The sequence below is a fragment of the Platalea leucorodia genome, assembly GCF_965183815.1.
Source record: "Platalea leucorodia genome assembly, chromosome: 3".
NCBI lineage: Eukaryota > Metazoa > Chordata > Aves > Pelecaniformes > Threskiornithidae > Platalea > Platalea leucorodia.
In genome coordinates this window covers 27010089-27030303 of record NC_138825.1, presented here as the reverse complement: position 1 = coordinate 27030303, position 20215 = coordinate 27010089, and the positions used below count along the sequence as shown (strand labels likewise).

At 40.1% G+C, this 20215-nt stretch overlaps 1 protein-coding gene across 1 annotated transcript in view; it reads right to left on the bottom strand.

Moving 5' to 3' along the window:
• Positions 1–20215, bottom strand: part of KCNH1 (potassium voltage-gated channel subfamily H member 1) — a gene marked incomplete at both ends in the record, with an annotated part of 186301 nt that overhangs the window by 70197 nt on the left and 95889 nt on the right. Inside the window, one exon of the mRNA XM_082306005.1 lies at positions 4629–4825. Within this exon, the coding sequence (XP_082162131.1) occupies positions 4629–4825 (197 nt within the window). The remainder of the gene's footprint in view (positions 1–4628; positions 4826–20215) is intronic.

The window sequence follows — 20215 nt, the reverse complement described above, 5'->3', positions numbered from 1 at the left end:
GGAAAACTTGTCATGTGGAAGGCAGAACACAAGGCCATAGATTGCATCTCTGAAAACAATCTGCTGCCAAGCCCCCCAAGATTTAAAATCCAGGCTTGAAGCACTCCTAGCTGAAATGTTTGATCTGAGAGAGGTTCTATCTCTAGTTAGAGTTTACAGTATAAAAAGAAGAAAGGTGAAGCTAATGCTGAAGAGGAAAGAACAATTATATTTTAAAATTGCTTTTAGAAAGAGGTGGTGGGAGCCCTGTCCAGTTGGAATAGCATAGAATAAGCACACCACTACATGTACAAAAAAGCAAGCAATCTTACACCAGCAGGGAGACAGACCACTCTGTTGCAGTGACTGCTCTCTCAAGAAATATGTTCTGACTAGGAGCTTTAGCTTTAAATCACTAAATCATGCTTGCTTTGTAAAAAGGCAGAGTGTTCTTTGCCATTTCTTTCAGTCTTACAAAATCCCAAATAACATATCTACATCCTACTGCATTCCTTCTTTTATTTCAGGACACAAATTTCAGCTTCTGGAAAAGCTACTTGCGCTTTCTATCATGACACTCCAAAGCATTCAGAATTAGTCATTTAATCTCTATCCAGACTAAAATGGCTTACTAGAGAAATCTCAGCTTAATAAATTATGTATAAGAATTCTCTCTTTTATGTAGCGTGTGCGAACATTTGAGCTATAACATCAATTACGGCTGCAGCAGAATGAACTGAGCAAATACACTGTGGTACAACCCAGTGTAAGTTAATATTGGTCACAAAGCTCATACATGTGCAAAGAAGAAACTGCCAAAACCAGAACGCTTGCAAGTGCTACCAAAGGCCTTTCACATTCCTAAAGAAGGTGCTAGCAAACTTGCACCTCATCACAAGCAAAAGACAATTACAGGTAGCTATCATGCACACTTCTCTCTTCTTATGCTTCTACTAACCCGGAGCTATGAAGTCCAGGCTGGAAACCCAGAAGTGTTCAAATATTTCACGGGGAAAAATAGACCTCCATCCAGCCTGTGAATCCTGCTGCCCTCCAAACCTGCAGTATTTCTCTTTCGTCTAGCACACCCTCCATAAGGGTGAGTTTGTCACTTGACCATCCCACATACCCCCAGTGTCTACACTCTGGTTCCTCCCTGAGATTCCAAAAATGGAGAGAAACATCAAGTTAACCTGCTTTAATTTCACAACATTGTTACAGCAGAAAGTGCTCTGAGAAGTCCTCCATCAGCTTCCTTCCAGCTGCAAAGCCCTTGAGCCTGACATACAGCTACCTGCAGCCACAGACTGCAGTTCCAGTTTCTTAAGATGTTGGAGAGAGAGATGGAGCAGCTGATTCTCCCCCTGCTTCCAGTTAGATGAAAATGTCAATGACTGGCAGCAGAAAGAGTTAATTAAAGGTCTCCTTTCTCTTCTCCTTTAGGAAGAATAAAAAGTTTTCTAAGTCTGAGCTCCAGCCAGAGGTAACTAGACAGCTAATAACTTCAGGAGGGATTTTAGTGGCTTGAGGAAACTGCTCGGGGAGTCACCTGACAGCAAGCTGACAGTTTTGGAAAAGACGATATTTCAATGGTGTTTGTCGAAAAAGTGAGTGAAAGGAAACTCTTTTCACAGCACAGACACGGACAGTCACGGCATGCCAGGGCCAGAGCACTGGAAGCGTCTCCCTTGACCACGAAGTCCTCAGACGTCACGGGCAGTAACATTTCATAACTGCGGCCCTGTTCTAGGGAGGGCATAAAGGGGACACAGAGACAGAAGCGTCCTGCCCTCCCAGCTCAGCTCAAAGCACATTCAAGACCGGCAGGAAGAGCAGCACAAGGAATGGAGGGAAAATGCTTTTTACCTTGCCTAAACCCAGCTCTAGAGTTAGCTAAGGTCAAGACCAATTGGTTTTGGTACCTTACAATGTCCCTGCATGCCTGCTTATATCTGTCACAGTCATTAGCAAGTGGATCCAGACCCCAGTAAGCGTGGGGGACATCTGTGAGGTCAGCACTGCTCCCTGGCACCAAAGGGTCTGGGACAGGGAGTCCCATCTCCACGAGGGAAGGGATCGCTGGAGGAGACCCAGCAGCCAAGGAATATGTGAACATGGTGAAAGAGTGGACCAACGCTAAAGCTCACTTAAGCTGAGTGAAACTTGGCTAGAAAGTACCTTGCACTATGCAGTGAGACTCAGACCCATGGCCAAGTGAAGGCATACGCACCCTGGAGACGGGGACACCTCAGAGGAATAACCAAGTCTAAAAATACACCATGAGATCCTTCAGGCAAAAAAATGCCCGAAGCGGCTTTTTCATGTATTTGGAATCTGTATGAATATATTTGGGATGAATATACAGTATCTACACTTCAACTAGTGGAACACTTTTGAAGCCAAAGATGAAACTGTTTATTGAAATGAAAAGTGTAATTCTGGTATTTATATTCTAAAGGATATGCCATACATCACAAACATAACTCACAGAAGGTATCAGTTCATCTGAATTCTACAAAATTCCATTTGCAGGAATAGACCAGGAGAAGTGTTAGAAGTGACAGGCTGGGGAGCTATTTCTATAAAAGATTCACAGATATTTAAACCAGATTAAATTCCAAACTCTAAAAAGTTGGCTTTAAATGTGCATTATCTCCAGTCTCTAAAGTAGCGTACCTTCTATGCATTTCCAAAAGCATATATTATTTACATTATTTAACATTTTCATTCTGATTGCAATCAGCCTTCTTTCAATAAAATAAATAAAATCACAAGTCTGTTGTTCACCTAGAACCATCAAACTCTCACTTCCCTGATCAATCAATGCCACTTTTTCTACCGACCACAACTCAATTAAAATCCAATTATTTAAATAGCTGGCTGGAAATTGCTATTATAAAATGTACCTTTTTTTTTTAGGAACATTTTGTGTAGAAAATTGACAGCATAGGAATTACGGTACTGTGGTTAAAAAGTGCTTTGTAACCTGGGCTGGGAAAAGCTACACCGATGAACATGGAGGGAGTGTCACTTCTGGAGTAAGCATTTGATTCTAAAATTGGGACTTTTGGCTCAGAGCAGATCCAAAATGATGCAACTCTGCTAGCATTACTGTAAGCTTTAAGAGAGTTGGTCCTTCTATGCCTCAAAGTTTGTTATTTCTACTGATGTTAAAAAAAAAAAGTAGTTATATATTCTTAGACCATCTTACCACATTACCCACACTGTTATTTTAAAATACACCAGTCGGTGATACCGATGCTTTAGGTGATTTCAATACCAAATTCTTTCATTTCTTTTATTTCTTACATTAATTAACACCAGCTAAGTAGCCGGTTTTTAAACTTAGTTTTTAAAGGACATCTCTCTCAATCTTTTTGCAGCTGTTTATCTTCTCCTTGTCCTGCAGTAACTCAATGTCGTTTGAAAAAAAAAAAAAAAAAGTCCTATGAGGAAATCCTTGAGTATAAATTCGCTGCTTAGTTTTTAATTACATGTTTTCTACCAGAGCATTGATTTATTTGACCAAAGTGTGGGTAGCACCTTCTTCTTTGCCCAACACTGAAAAGTTGAATTCTTTGATATTGATAACATATGCAGATAAAAAACACCATCACACTATTTTAATTTCAGTATGCCAACTCTAAGTAAAAAAAAAAAAAAAAATTAAAAAAAACCCCAATACTCTAGGCTTAAAGTCTAATTTTACCAAATAGACTTCAAAGATAAAAAGGTTTCTATCTTTTCAGGTGTAATTATCTAGGACTTACTCGGCACCTAGAAGTTACCATGGAGAACTGTTTCTAGGAACGAAAAAATCTCCTATCAAACATATTTCTTTAGCTGATCTCAAGTATCTTATCATAATATTTTAAAGCAAGTATAGGTGCTCCAATGTATTTATTTTCAATGTAATATCGTCTTCTACATTGTGTCATAAAATCATATCAACTGAATTATACCTACTACAGTTTTAATAAATTTCTACAGAGGCGGTTCACTGAAGGTTACACAGAGAATTTAAAATGGGACATTAGGTTATGATGATTCGTGTTTGACAAAATAACTTGAACTGGCACGCAGGAAGAAATGAAAAGAGCCAAAAAATCAAGGATAAGAAAATGCAAACATTATAGATACGCAAAGGAATTCCAAAATGTGATTGATACTAGAAGATACAACTCTCGATAGAATCAGTCATGTTCATATTACTTTTCCATTGTGATTACTGTTGTTGACTTTTGCTCCATATATTGGATTTCATACCTTTCCTTCCACTTTCCTTGTAACTTGAGGCAACACACCTAACATCTTTTTAGCTGCTTTACAAACTAAAGTTGCAGAAAGTAGTCAACACTGTTTATCACAAGTGCGTTACAGTTCACAAATACGCTGGAATCTGTCCACTTCATAGAAATGTGAAATACTTTCACATATCCACAGTCCAGCTTCCTATAAAACTAGCACTGGAGTAAATACTTATGGCCTTTTGACTCTACATGCTAGCAGGCAAGCTCTGAAAAATCTTCTTACAAGAGAGAGAGGATACAAAGAACACCAAAATTCAAGCAATCCATTTTTTTTTTCCACACCGACAATCCTTAAAAGTGATCATTTATATGGTGTATGTTAAAATCAAAGCTACTTACCCTTTTTCTCAAGTTGTAGGTCAAAATAAGATTTCTGGAAAAGGAGTGTGAAAAGGCTGTATAGAACTCCAGCACCTTCTGCAAGGCATCTCTCTTAATCACATGAAGATCACAGTAGGTCAAAGCCCTTACATTAGCACAGGACTGGGCAAGGGTAGACTCCTTCCAGAACACATCACCAAAAACGTCTCCTTTGCCTAGACAAAAGCAGAAGCATTGCTTTCAATAACGGTACTATTTCCACCAAAAATATATAAGAACATACATCTCATTTATGCAGTCAAGGTTTTTCTATTTTATGTGGTCAGAAAAAAATTCTGTCTGGGAAAAATCTTTGAAATATTTCATTGATAACCTTTTCTACTGTCTTTTTGTTAATTACAACAACCCAGCAAAATTTTGTAAGAATAAACCACAATCAAAAAGTGTTGTGTGTTACAAGTCCCCTTTAAATATCAGTAAAAGTTTTCCTCTAAAAATCAAGAAAAGCGGTTCATTCTTGGTTCATGTTCTCTTCCGATCCCTTTCAAAGAGATTAATTAAGAGGAAATGCTTTTTCCCTTTCTTCTTTTAACTGGCACACAAAGGATTTGTTTCTTACACCTACGTTGTTGAGTTTTCTTAATCTGGCTAACAATTACCCACTATTTTGTCAATAAAACCATCTTGTATAATATGTCAGTGCAGTTACAGGCTGTATCAAAACACTACTGATGTATACATCAGTATTAAAGCAAGTTTGCCCTAGTTCGCTAGATCATCATCAGAAAAGTCTGTCTTTACAACAGTATAAAAGAGCAGATCTCACAACTCTGGTGGCTCTAACGCTTTGCAGCTGGTAAGAGTCTCAACAAAATCTTTCAGTAGTTGTGCATATGTGCCCCCATATAATACAGCAGAGGTTTAAGGTAACAACGTAGTCCAAAACAAGAAGAGTACAAGTTAGTTACAACCAAGATAATACTGACAAGGCAAGATTATTTAGCTGTTACACATTGGAAGAAAGAAAACCGCCATTTCCTTACAACCTTGCCATGTGCTTGTCTCTATGAGCTTGGGGCAGCCAGTGAAATCCCTACTGAGGAATACTGCAGTGAGGGCATTTGCACCAGCACGGGCACTACAATGCAGGGCACGTATACCGAAATCTGCCTGAGGAGCAGCCCCCAGTCACGATTTCACTGGTTATACCCCAGCTCAGACTGGGCACAAAAGGGAGTGTTTAGGAGAAAGTTACAACCTCCTTTACAGAGTAATGGTCCTTTATTTCTTTTTCCTTCTCTTTTCCAACATATAATGCTAACAAGATAAGAATATTCAGTTGTTACCTTGATAATGGAAAACTACACTGTTCCGGTTTTGAATGCTGTTTTCCTTTCAAACCTCTGCCGTGTTATATCGCCACTGCACATCACTTTTAAGACAAACAACAAAGAAATACATTCACAATGTCTATCAAGTAGTGGTAGGGATGGACCAGATAGTCCCTTGTCTTATAACGAATACTTTGCCCGTAGCAATTCTTAAAGCCAAAGCATCAAAATATATATTAGTTTATTGACTTCACCCTGGCCCTTTTAGATTTAATTGCCTAAATAAATAGTCACGTATGAAAGTCAGGAGAACTATCATGAGTAAAGAGGTCAAGAAAACTTCTAAATTAAACGCAGAACTCCCATCTCAGCCCTTGAGCTGTACTTCCACCATTGCGTAATCTCCTCCATTAGATGATAAGCGTTTTCTCTTTCAGGAGAAGCTATCAGCCTGATGGTACGCTACACTGCAGTGCGGTAAGCTGTGGTTCACACTGATGTGCTCCCAGTCTTCCACAAAAGCCCCATGCAGTCCACCTGCCAGGGACCAGTTTAGTCCCTGAATGCTTTGGAGGAGCACAGACTATATCTCCATTTTAAATACATATATACACTGAAACCACCTGTTCCATAAGCACATTTTTTCCCCACAAAGTTAGGCAAAGGCAACATAATGATATCCTTTCTTCCACCTCCAGTCTCTTTACATAGGCCAGTGCCAACATCCAGAAATACCACAAAGGCTGCGTATCAGTAAGCACGGTGGTAGTCCAATAGCCCGGTGCAGTAAGCAACTTTTCATTTTAATGGCAACGACTTTTCACATTTTCAATTATTTAAACATATGCTTTTTCAGTAGATACATTAAAAATGGCCTAAGAAAAAAGCTTCCATGCACTTAAAATAGATCATCATCTCTAAGGCTTTTAGACAGACAAACACACAAGATATTCAAAATTGAAGTGAAACAATTTTTATGCACCGTAAAAACTGATATGCTTCACTGGGTAAAAATGGATTGCTTGCCTTTGGAATAAATATGCTTTTACTCGCAATCTTCCAGGCAATTAGCTAAACAACTGTTTTAATTAACGCTCTGGAATCTGTCAAGTATTGAAATGTGCCATCACTGATGAGCAACAGTTAGAGCTGATAGTCCAAGCATAAGCGAGAGGAATTCTAGCTCATTTCTAAGCGTATTTCTTAACATCTCCAGAGAAGTTTCCCTACCTTAAAATGACAATAATTATCCTTCTGCCCCACAGTAACATGAAGAATAATTAGTACAATGCAACTACAAACAGCATGGTGCTGCTTTGCCTACATATGAAATGACATACAGCAGAAGTTAGTTACGTCTTACTCTTTTTAAAATTTAATTCTGCTTTTCATATAACACAGACACAACTGTGTCCTTCACCTGTGGCAGCAACCCCAGTTTCCCCTTGCCATTTTTAACTCCTGAAAACCTCCCCCTCCTGCAGTTCCCTGCCAGCCCAGGGAGCCGCTTCCCACTAGTGGCACGAGCGGCACACAAAGGAGCTACGTCTGCTGGGTGCCCACTGAGCCAAACCAAACAGAGAAAAGCAACACATGAACCACAAACTGAGTCAGAACATAGAAGCCTCAATTTTTAAGAAACAAACTAGGCTAAAACAAGAAGTTGTAATGTTTTCTATCATTAACAATTTCCTTGAAGTTAATCAAGTTAACAGCCAGTGATCTAGTTGAAAATCAATCCTACGTTACAGTTTGATTTCCAAAGCAAGGCACATGTGTAAGCATCACGCTGCTTTGTTTCTGTCAAGTGCATTTTCTAAATGACGCATACCAAAGTATCAATCTAGATTGCCAGATTCTAAAAAACCTTGTGTTTGACATTCACAGAAAAATGGGGAAAAAAAGGAGCAGTAGGAAGTCTTTATAGCAAGTAGGAATCAAAATTCCACCCAGGAGTATCTGCACTGGATTAGAAGAATTGTCCTCGTATACATAATAAGGAACTGCATACCGTCTCCCTTTGTTTATATGTTCTCCCTAAAGTAAGATCAATCACTCAGGAAAAAGGAATTAAAAAAAAAGAGGGCAGATTAAGTGGGTGTTTTATCAAAAACATCTGTAATTGGAAAGCAAGAAGAGTAAGGCGAGACTTCTAAGTATGTCAGAAGGTGGTTGGCAAAGTCTAATGGCTTCATTAGAGAACCTGAGTCAAAAGCCTCTTTCTACATATAACTCCGGGCTTTATATATTTCACCTTACCTCTGAAGGAAGATTAAAAAGCTAGAGAAATGCAGATGGCCGTTTGTTTGTCAGTACTTTGCATTTCTCATTCCCAGCTTGCTGAATTCCAGACATTTGCCAGGAACGCTATCTGTCAATCACACTTAAAGTGGATAATCTAAACTTTTACCATCAATCATTTATGTTCCCTGCTGGATTTGTGGGCTGAGGACCTTTTCTACTATCAGTTCAGTATGCACTGGAAAGCCAAATAGTTTTCTGCCTTTATGTTTGCTTATTTAATTATAATAACAAGTCCCCAAACCTGATACATTTAAACACTCAAGAATTATTTCATAAAACCAGCACCTTCTGTTCCCATATTTATTCTTTTCCAATCTTTTCTCCATATCAAATTTGCTATTTATCTTATAAGTGAAAAGAGGATTTCTCTGTTACCACTGCAAATTCAGCCTGAGTCACGCAAAAGGTCAAGCCACATCCACTCTGTCTCCTGAAAGCAGCACCAGTAATGAAGATCTGATTATTGCAACTTAGCCAAGTGTTTTGCTGATTCTGTTCGAGAAAAGAACTACGCTCGCACATGACAGCTGTATTGCCTTGATGTGCCTACCAGAACAACTCTTAGTTTTTTCACTCCTACAAACAGGAAGTGTTGAAGAGCTCTCAGACAGAAGATATTCCACCCTACTCTGAAAAAATATGACTATGTGGAATATTTTGACTGATAACCTACTTAGTTCACTTTTGGGTTCTGGGTGTCTGGAAGTCGTGGTGCAGTTTTGCTGTGATAGCAGCTGGGTGAGAAGACGAGGCCATGGAATTCATGTGCTGAAGGTCTTCCAAGTCAGTATGGACTTTGATGGGATTCACACGAATCCATGGATTTTCAGTACATCAGACAAAATACTCATGTTAGAATCATTCTCAAATCAATAGTAACAGTTGTTACAGCAGCCAACACCAGAATCTAGCTCAGGTCCCTTCCAGATCTGCCTTCATCTGCATGTTTGAACTGCAGAAGAATTGTGATCTGACATAGTCTCAGCAGACCCAAAGATAAGCTAGAATGACCAAACACTGCTTGATGGTACCTCAGCAGCAATGCAGCACTAAGCATATCTTGGAAATCAGGTGTTAGCAAATACTGTTATCTGTGATGCTGACCCACAGCGGCTGCCACACCTGCGCAATGACTTTCCTAGCACAGCTCCCCGAAGCACCCACACTGGCCTGTGCCCTCAGGATTTGTTCTCCACCTCCAAGCAGTGGGACACACCAACTGCTGTAAAGGCAAGCACAAATTCTGTGTGTCGGTCTCTATTCTGGTGACTGCTCAGTTAAAATGGTGCTGAAATTCAAAAACAAGCAAAAAACTTAGCCTGATTTTTCTCTTTTTTTTTTTTTTTTTTTTTTTTTTTTCCTCCTGAACAGATTTGAACAGAACCAGAAGATCTGAAATTAGTTCATGTCACAGGGTCCTAGCAATTCTGTTCAAGCACAGTTCCACTAAGGACACTGTATTTACCCCTAGTGTTGAAAGCCAGTGATGTGAGACTCAGGTCAAACCCCCTCCGTGATCACCACGTGTCTGTCTGGCTTCCACTGAAAATCTTTCCCTCTCCTCTCTTCCCTCATCTCCTTCTCAGATAAGGCATGCAGTCTAAATTTTCCCATTTCACAGAGAGAAGAAAGATTCAAGGAAAGTAGATGCATTAGAGCAAAAATTATTTTTCCTCTTGGTGCATTGTTTTAAGGCAATGAATACTGCCAGCCAGAAAAAACAGAGCTACCATTTGGCATCAAGGTAGAGTATTCAGTATCCATCCCACAGATAAATTGCACAACTTGACAGCCACTGAATAGCCTGTAGTTTGGTCCTCCAACACAGTACAGCTGGCAGGAGATGATGCGTGGAAGTGATTTGCTGCTTTGGATTTTCTTAAGATTTCTCAAGTGCAAACTGAGACACACAATGAGAAGTGAATGACCAACTGCACTGCAGAGAATAGACTGTTTTTCATTAACCAGAGGTTTTAATCACTCTTTTCCTCTAGTAAGACCTTAAGGAAAAAAAGCCAGAGTATCAGTGCCACAGAAACCAAAGTGTTACAGTGCTAATAACCAGAAGTTGCACTTCCAGTGATTTGGCTGGTGCACCAATAGAAACACACAGTGTATCTGTTCATGTTTTAAAACACAGCTTGGCAACATTTTGCAGACAGTTTAGTATACAACTGCATCAGTTTTCTCTGTTGAAGCACATTACTGTACAGACAAAATAAAAACATTTACTTTAGAGCATGGGATGAACAGCAACAACATGAATTAGTTACAGCTAAGATTTCTATTATTATAATTAATGTATTTATTTGTCTCTCTGAATAAAGCGTGGATTATATTTCACTACCTGACTTACTGTGATCAGAAAATGATGCTTAAAATGTCAACTGGGCCCTACCAGGTGTATTCACAAAAAGCTAGGAGGCTTCACCAGAATCTGAATCATTTATCCTTATTTGCTTTTTAATGATTACTGTAAAAAATGTTATAAATATGTGGCCAGCTTGTACAAACTCAGAAGACATGGAAGTTGCCAGCTTAAATAACTAGAATCATAAATGTATTTGAATTTATTTACATTGGTTAAGTAATAGGAAAAAAACACAGCTCAATCTGTGTTGTCATTGCATGGACAGTGCAAGTTCTCTGATCAAAAAACCTATGAGAGGCTCAAATTGCAATATCCTCAGAGTTATTCCCCATTGACTTCAAAACCGGCTTTATGTTATAGCTATTGCTTGAAGCTTACACTAAAGCCCCAAAATTTAGGGTTTTTTTATTTCAGACAATAGCATTCAAAGAATTTAAAATAGCAGATTTTGCCTTCAGAAATATATAAAGTAAATATTTTGAAAACTTCACAAAGTTCATAGCTATAGTATACTTCATTTTATTTAAGATTTCTAACAACTCCTCAAGGATAAATTTAACAATGTTTCAGAAACATACCTCTGAAAAAAGATTTAATTTGAAACTTGGAGAAAACAAAGAAAAATAAGTGTTCAGTGAAGATTTTTTTTTTAACCTGGCTTTTCAGTGAAAAAAAAAAAAAAACCAAACAAAAAAAAACTTCTTCCTCCAAAATTCTGAGACAGAAACAAAAGCCTACCCAAAACAAAAATGAAAATTAATTCATTGGCTCATCTGCCAGAAATCAGGGCCTTTATAGAAATCCAGTTTCTATTTCTCTGTTAAATTATAATTTTTACCTTTTCACATCTCTGTTTGGAGTACACAGACAAACGTGATGGGCAAGCCTTCCTAACACAGCCTGAGATATCAAAGAACATGCTGGAACAGAGAGACTTATCTCTACCACATCGCAGTTTCAGCTGCCAGTGCATCATGGATCTGCGTTGCCAGCAACCTGCCAGATACTACCATCTTCCAAAGGGGACTTCTTCCACATGTGGTGGTGTCAGACTACTTAAGAGCACATTATGCAAAGTTGCATAAATTTGCAACAATGAAACATGAAACCATGGGGGGGGGGGGGGGGGGGGGGGATATAAACTAATTTGAATTGCCTAGAACTTCATGACTGAGGCCTCTATTCACAGGGAATCCTCCTTTTCCCCAGTTATTCCAAGTTATTCCATTCATCAAGTGTTTTAAAAATCTCTTTCTCCAATACCCTGCACAGTCGTAGGCCATCTACAGATATCAGTGGACAGGGGCTTTGGTGATTCCTAGCTTTAATGCTCTACCAGAAGTTAGACATCGAACAAGTAATGTCTGGCTGAAGTCTCAAAATAGGCAACTCCTGATGTCAACTCACACTACATTTTCTAGATGTCTGGAGCACAGGAATAAGGAATACTCTCTGTCCAAAGACACCATTTGGAATAAACCTATATTTCTCAATAAAAGTTTTAGTGCTGCTCTTACATCCACCATGAAATTAAAATTTTGTATTTTTAATTTTTCTTTTTTTTAATTTCTATTTTAATATTTGTAAAATTTTGTAAACCTCTTTATGCCAATGTCTTTTAAAAAGTTTAGCCTCATCTCCACTTGTAATTCTTTTGCTAATAATGTGATTGGACATGTGTTGAGGAAATCAGACTTTTAAAATCGCTCCTTCAGTTGATGTTTGCTGAATCACTTCATAGAAACATGCAACTTATCCAATCTGCCTATATACGTCAATGTGGAAAAAAAAGGCTTTAAACTATAAATAGAAAAAGCACAATAGAACTACTGAAGATAAAGCTGGATTTTCATTTCAGTCATTCCTTTTTCAAAGCACCACTGGTCACATTACAGTCTTATTCAATAGCACAAACAATGCTGTGACATTAGATCATAGAATCATAGAATCGTCAAGGTTGGAAAAGACCCTTAAGATCATCGAGTCCAACCATTAACCTAGCACTGCCAAGTCCACCACTAAACCCTGTCCCTAAGTGCCACATCTACCCATCTTTTAAATACCTCCAGGGATGGGGACTCAACCACTTCCCTGGGCAGCCTGTTCCAATGCCTGACTACCTTTTCGGTGAAGAAGTTTTTCCTAATATCCAATCTAAACCGCACCAACAGAACTTGAGGCCCTTTCCTCTTGTCCTACCATGTTACTTGGGAGAAGAGACAGACATCCAGTTCGCTACAACCCCCTTTCAAGTAGTTGTAGGGAGTGATAAGGTCTCCTCAGCCTCCTTTTGTCCAGGCTAAACAACCCCAGTTCCCTCAGCCGCTCCTCATAAGACTTGTGCTCTAGACCCTTCACCAGCTTTTTTGCTCTTCTTTGGACATGCTCTAGCACCTCGATGTCCTTCTTGTAGGGAGGGGCCCAAAACTGAATACGGTATTCAAAGTGTGGCCTCACCAGTGCTGAGTACAGGGGGACAATCACTTCCCTAGTCCTGCTGGCCACATTATTCCTGATACAAGCCAGGATGCTATTGGCCTTCTTGGCCACCTGGGCACGCTGCTGGCTCATGTTCAGGCAGCTGTCAACCAACACCCCCAGGTCCTTTTCCACCAGGCAGCTCTCCAGCCACTCTTCCCCAAGCCTGTAGCGTTGCATGGGGTTGTTGTGACCCAAGTGCAGAACCCGGCACTGAGCCTTGTTGAACCTCATACAGTTGGCCTCAGCCCATTGATCCAGCCTGTCCAGGTCCCCCTGTAGAGCCTTCCCACCCTCAAGCAGACCAACACTTCCTCCCAAGTTGGTGTTGTCTGCAAACTTACTGAGGGTGCACTCAATCCCCTTGTCCAGATCATTGATAAAGATATTAAACAGAACTGGCCCCAGCACTGAGCCCTGGGGAACACCACTTGTGACCGGCCACCAACCAGATTTAACTCCATTCACCACAACTCTTTGGGCCTGGCCATCCAGGCAGTTTTTTACCCAGCAAAGAGTACGCCCGTCCAAGCCATGAGCAGCCAGCTTCTCCAGGAGAATGCTGGGGGAGACAGTGTCAAAGGCTTTACTGAAGTCTAGGTAGACAACATCCACAGCCCTTCCCTCATCCACTAAATGGGTCACCTTGTCATAGAAGGAGAGCAATTTAGTCAAGCAGGACCTGCCTTTCATAAACCCACGCTCACTGGGCCTGATCCCCTGGTTGTCCCGTAAATGCTGCATGATGGCACTCAGGATGCTCTGCTCCATAACCTTCCCCAGCACCGAGGTCAGGCTGACAGGCCTGTAGTTTCCCGGATCTTCCATCCGGCCCTTCTTGTAGATGGGCATCACTGCTGATAGATGACGGAAAGTGGCTTGGTGAGCACTTCCACCAGCTCCCTCAGTACCCTTGGGTGGATCCCATCCAGCCCCATAGACTTTTGTGGGTCTACATGGTGTAGCACATCGCTAACCATTTCCCCTTGGATTATGGGGGCTTTGTTCTGCTCCCCATACCTGTCTTCCAGCTCAGGGGGCTGGGTACCGTGAGAACACCTGGTCTGACTATTAAAGACTGAGGCAAAGAAGGCATTAAGCACCTCAGACTTTTCCTCATCCTTTGTCACTATGCTCCGCCCCCCCCCCAGGATGGAGATTCTCCTTAGCCCTCCTTTTGTTGCTAATGTATTTATAGAAACATTTTTTTTGTCTTTTACAGCAGTAGCCAGATTAAGTTCTAGCTAGGCTTTGGCCCTTCTAATTTTTTCCCTGCATAATCTCACGACATCCTTGTAGTCCTCCTGAGTTGCCTGCCCCTTCTTCCAAAGGTCATAAATTCTTTTTTTTTTTTTTCCTGAGTTCCAGCCAAAGCTCTCTGTTCAGCCAGGCTGGTGGTCTTCCCTGCCAGCTCATCTTTCGGCATATGGGGACAGCCTGCTCCTGTGCCTTTAAGATTTCCTTCTGGAAGAATGTCCAGCCTTCCTGGACTCCTTTGCCCTTCACCACTGCCTCCCAAAGGACTCTGCCAACCAGTCTCCTAAACAGGCCAAAGTCTGCCCTCCGGAAGGCCAAGGTAACAGTTCTGCTGACCCCCCCTCCTTACTTTTCCAACAATCGAAAACTCTATCATTTCGTGATCGCTGTGCTCAAGATGGCCTCCAACCATCACATCATCCACAAGCCCTTCTCTGTTCACAAACAAGAGGTCCAGTGGGCACCTTCCCTAGTTGGCTCCCTCCCTCACCAGCTGCACAGGAAGTCATCTTCCACACACTCCAGGAACCTCCGAGACTGTTTCCTCTCTGCTGTATTGTATTTCGAGCAGATGTCTGGTAAGTTGAAGTTCCCCACAAGAACACAGGCTAATTGTGAAACTTCTCCCAGCTGCTTACACAATATTTCGTCTGCCTCTTCATCCTGGTTGGGTGGTCTACAACAGACTCCCACCACGATATCTGCCTTGTTGGCCTTCCCCCTGATTCTTACCCATAAACGCTCAACCATATCATCACCTTCATTAAGCTCTAGAAAATCAAAACACTCCTTAACATGCAGAGCTACCCCACCGCCTCTCCTTCCTTGCCTATCCCTTCTGAAGAGTTTATAGCCATCCATTGAAGGACTCCAGTTGTGCAAGTCATCCCACCACGTTTCCATGATGGCAACTATGTCACAGTTTTCCTGCTGCACAATGGCTTCCCACTCCTCCTGTTTGCTGCTCATGCTGCGTGCATTGGTGTAGATGCACTTCAGTTGGGCTATTGATCCCGCCGCCTTTAAAGATGCTGTCTTTGAAAATAATAAGAAAACTCTGATGCCATCCATAGCCCTGCAACCACTTCTTAAGCCTAAGAGCACAGCAGCTTGGCATTTTTACCACAGGCAGGTGTACCTAAATTTGAAACTCAGGTGAAAAATGAAGTAGAGAAGTAAGGGACTTTTTCAAAGACTTGACATTAAACAACAACAGGCCTCAAAACACACAATTAAATTCTGGAAATGGAGTCATACACAAAGCAGTTTAGTTTAGGGAAACCTGAGTTAACTCAGGTACCCGGGACAGTCTAAATATAGCAGCCTGGGCCCAGCGTGGTTAACTTATCTGACATGTTCAAGCCTGCTGAGAAGCAAACTTCACACGACTGTGTGGAAGATGTAATGCTTTTCCACTGAGAAGTTCTAAGACAGAAAATACTTCTGCACTGCTATTTTCCCTCCTCTAAAAAAACCATCCCTGTGGTGCAGTTGCCCTTGCAGTTTGCGCTGTACTGTCCGGATGCAAATCTGTCCCACCAAGATCTGAATCAAGCCTCTTGTGTCTGTATCTGAATGAAATGCTTATGGCTAAATGAGTAAACTAAAACAATTGTAAAGAAAACAAACAATTATTCTTATAACGTTCCTTTAAGATTGCAATTAGATCAAATTAAATCAGCAGGAATTTCTCCACACAAAGCAAATGGAGCATTTAATATCCTGCTGAAACAAAACATGGCACACCAAGCTTTCCTACAATATCACGTTAAAACCACAGTCTCCAATCTTGTCAATGTTATAGCTTTGGAAATAACAATAAAAGCTGTGTATTTCAGGGACATCCAATTTTCAGTTCCTCAACTCACATGTGATCTTAAAAGTAAATCTATGTGCATCCTTTGCACACTTCCCCACCAAAAAAGAAAGTGATCTATCCCACTTTCTCCCTGATGGTGAAGAAGGCAGCCAGGTCTGGACTATAAATTCCCATTCTTTGAAATTTTCTTACTGCATACTTTCATACTGATGAAAGTATTTATTTACATTGTTACTTCCCTTCAGCTTTGATAGCAGCAAAAGGAATAGCAACAGCAAACTGTCCTTGTGAAGGGCAATTATTTCCCTTGCTCATAATAAATTACTGCCTTGATTTCCCTTCCTATCTCATTCACTTTACCTGCCCTTTGTGGAATCAGGAGTTGAACTTGACGATTCTCATGGGTCCCTTCCAACTCAGGATATTCTATGATCCTATGACTAATACTCTTTGCTAAACCAAAAGTCAATTAAAAAGTTTATTGTTTTGAAAGTTTTTAGCTCAAATAAGGATAGCAAGAACACAATAAATGCAGAACAGCTGGGATGCAACACTTGGGATAAAGTGCTTTACTCTTGGGATAAACTGTTTTGTGTGGGAGTTTTGTTTTTTCTTTTCAACTAAACCTTCTAGTAAATGTTATTTTTCTCATCCATTGCTCAGCTCTGAAGACCACAGTGGTTTTCAAGGCTCTGTTTTTTAATCGCTAAATAAAGGCTTAAAGGCTCCCCATCTCTAATCATATTTTGCAAGACTAACCTCTAGTCTTACCATCCATACACACAGGGCCCCCTTGCAGGGATCATCAAGACCACTTCAGCAACTGTGAACAACTCACGTAAGTGAAGATCTGCTGCTCAGTCAGCCCTTCTGGGAGTCACTAAGTGACAAATTTTGCAGCAGCCTGAAAATTTAAGGGCAAGACACTGCTTTCCCCACTGCTATCTAGGAAAAAAGCCCGTCACCCTATTTCAAGGGTCTTCTCCTTCCTCTCTCTAGCCTTTTACTGGAATGTTTTCCTAGATTTCAAAGACTACCCCAATTTCAAGCAGGAAGGGTTGGAACCAACCTGCATCCAAGTATCACTGGCTTCCTTCAGATTTCCTAGAGAAGAGGGATTTTCTGCTCAATCTTGGAGTACAATTATGTCAGTCATATCTAACTTAGACTTCATTATTTTCTAGTAAGATCAAAAATGGTTTTCTGGGTCATTCAGATATTTGTACATACATCCTAACACAATATAAATCTTTTTCTAACAAGGCCTTCTATCCAGTCCTTCCATGTATTTCCAGAAAATACTTACAAAAAGTTAATTTTGCTACTATGCCATTATTTCCTGTAATTTCCATTAAACTTTCTATGCACACGTAACACAAGAACTAGCACTTGCTCCAGCAATGGTGAGGTCAAGATTGGTGAGATAAAAAAGGTCCAGACTAAAAGGCTGAAGGACCAGGGAAGTACCCTGCTAGCCCCCAGCAATGGCATATCATCTGCTCAGCTGGACTTCTAACATTAGCTTCTTGATTACTGCACTTGCAAATAATCTACATTCTCATGCTGCGCTAAGGAAATATGTACCTTCACAGTGTAAAAGAATTATAAAAAGTGCATTGAAAGACAGTTTAGGTCTTCCAGCTTCCCTAAACTAAGAAATAACAACTAGCTATGCAGGCTTATTTCACGCTTCTGCTACAATCCCTTTTCCCCTGCATATTTCAAAGAAAGATGCAGCCAGACCTTATGGTCCCTGCCTGGAACACATTTAATTCAGGAGGAATCTTTTAAGAAGATATTTGTTAAATTAAAATGTAGCAAATCTCTCCTGAGCATGAGTAAATTCTAACTTTTCAAAGACCCGTGATAAGGTCAGGTTTTCAGATGGTCAGTGGCTCAGCCTGAAAGGTCTGCTCCAAGGTCTGCAGAGAAACTACAGCTGCCAAATGAAGTGCATGTAAATGGTTGATTGTTTTTAACAGTGACAAAACAACCCATTTTCTCTAACCGCATTTGGATAAATGGGTAAGTTTTTAAGCAAGAGCAGTTCAAAGAGATATGTCAGTCTCAGATGGATAAAGCTGCATCAGCCCAAATGGGAAGGCTTAGAAAAGTTAAAAGCAAAGCCAAGTTGAAAACAGTCTCCTAATGGAAGTCCTGCATGACCTGCGCTCCGCTCAGTTCTCTTCAGGGCAGGGACTGTCTGATTTGTCTCTGTCTTCCACAAAGCGCTGAGCGTACGTCAGCGCTTCACCCTACGCAAGAACAATGGTGTAAACGGAAGAACAGTGAACCACAGAAAACAGAATTGTATTTCATCCAAGCAGCTTCCCTCTAGCTAATCTTCACTTCTACATAATCCCACTCACATGCTTACACATTAACACAGAAAACCATAGTAATACGGTTGCTTTTCTTGCTGTCTTCCTTTTCTGACCCATTTGAATCACAAATGAATAAATCACCTGGCTTAAAGGTAAGTTTCTACTTTTTTTTTGGTTTTGTTTCTGTGACACATCAAATCCAAAGATTGTGTTGCATGAACATCAGTAATTTCTTTATTTCAGCAGAAATTTTGGATAGAATTCAAAAATACGTCTTTCATCCCAACAAATCAAACTTCATACAAAATGCATCAATTTCTTTAAATTTTTACTGTAAACATTGCAAAGAATTTTTTTTTTTTTTTTAAATTTACTCATTTTTGTGTTTGGCTCTAAGTCAAATTAATGGGGAAGGCAATCTTAGGGGACACACACAAAAAAAAAAGTACATTTTTTCACTGCTGGCCTGTGTGCAATTTCTTCCAACTCAATACTCGTATTAATCCAAGTCAATCGAAGTCAGTGCTTTGTTATAAGAACATAAGCCTGAACTGAGAATATACCTGTCTCTTGGGTATTACACAGAACTGATCTAGAAGGATATTATGCAAGTGTACACAATACACTCCGAACTCCAGGGCTACACAATACACTTTTACATGCTAGTCTGCACGGCTAAATGATTTCAGAACTTGAAAATGTTTCATATGAATTGGATCCTTTAAGGATTAAGTGTAGTTTGTCTTTGGTTTGTGTAATGCCGTACAGCAGTCACACAGACTAATTTAAAGCTGCAATTTATTTCTCTATTGTAAGGAAGATACGGGGTACATTGCAAATTGCAAAGGCTGCTTTATTAAGTGACAGCTAAAGCTGAGCAAATAATTCACCTTGAATAATTTATGCCCTTATTTTTTATTTTTATTTGAAGAATGCCTGAGAGAAGATTACGGTCTCTCTGACATACCTGTTAACTGAAATTGCCCTACAGAATTCTTCACATGGTTTGCTGTTACATGCCTGATGTTCATAGCTATGCTTAGTTGTCATTGGTAAACAAAACTTATGGCATAGGCTGTTCTGGCTGAATGATCAGCAACAATCAGGCTTCTTGTACAATGTAGATGTTATTTTTTTCCCTTGTAGTGCCTCGTTTTATCTGGTTTACTTTTATCAAGAACTTGACAGGTTTAGCTGAACATGAAATAAAAAAAAAAAAAAAATCATTGCTATTCTATAGATAGAAAACTGAGAGTACAAAGAAGTTAGGGAGGAAATCCTGACCCATGTCCTGCAGCACCCTTCGGTAATGTGATGGTTATATTATGCAATGCTGAAGGAGAAGAACGTCCAACTGATTTAGAATAGTGAAAAATTTAGTTAACCACATCATTTCTTATCAGGATAGAGAAAGCTTCAACAGAAGGCTTCACAGCCTGGGGGAAGAAGGTACACACATGTGTGGAAAGAAAGGGATTCCTTAGTCCAGAAACTGAAACACAAAAATTGATACATATTTATCCAAAATGAAATCTCACAGAATCACAAACAGAGCCCACTTCATTTTACTTTCCTCTCTGATTATAATATTCACACAGAAAATGAAAGAGCTCATCAACTTTAGTGCAAGCCAGAGAACTGACTCCAAATTCCAAAAAAATAAAAGTGTGGAGGGAAGAAGATCAATAGTTACTGTCCCAGGAGAACACCAATAACAAAAT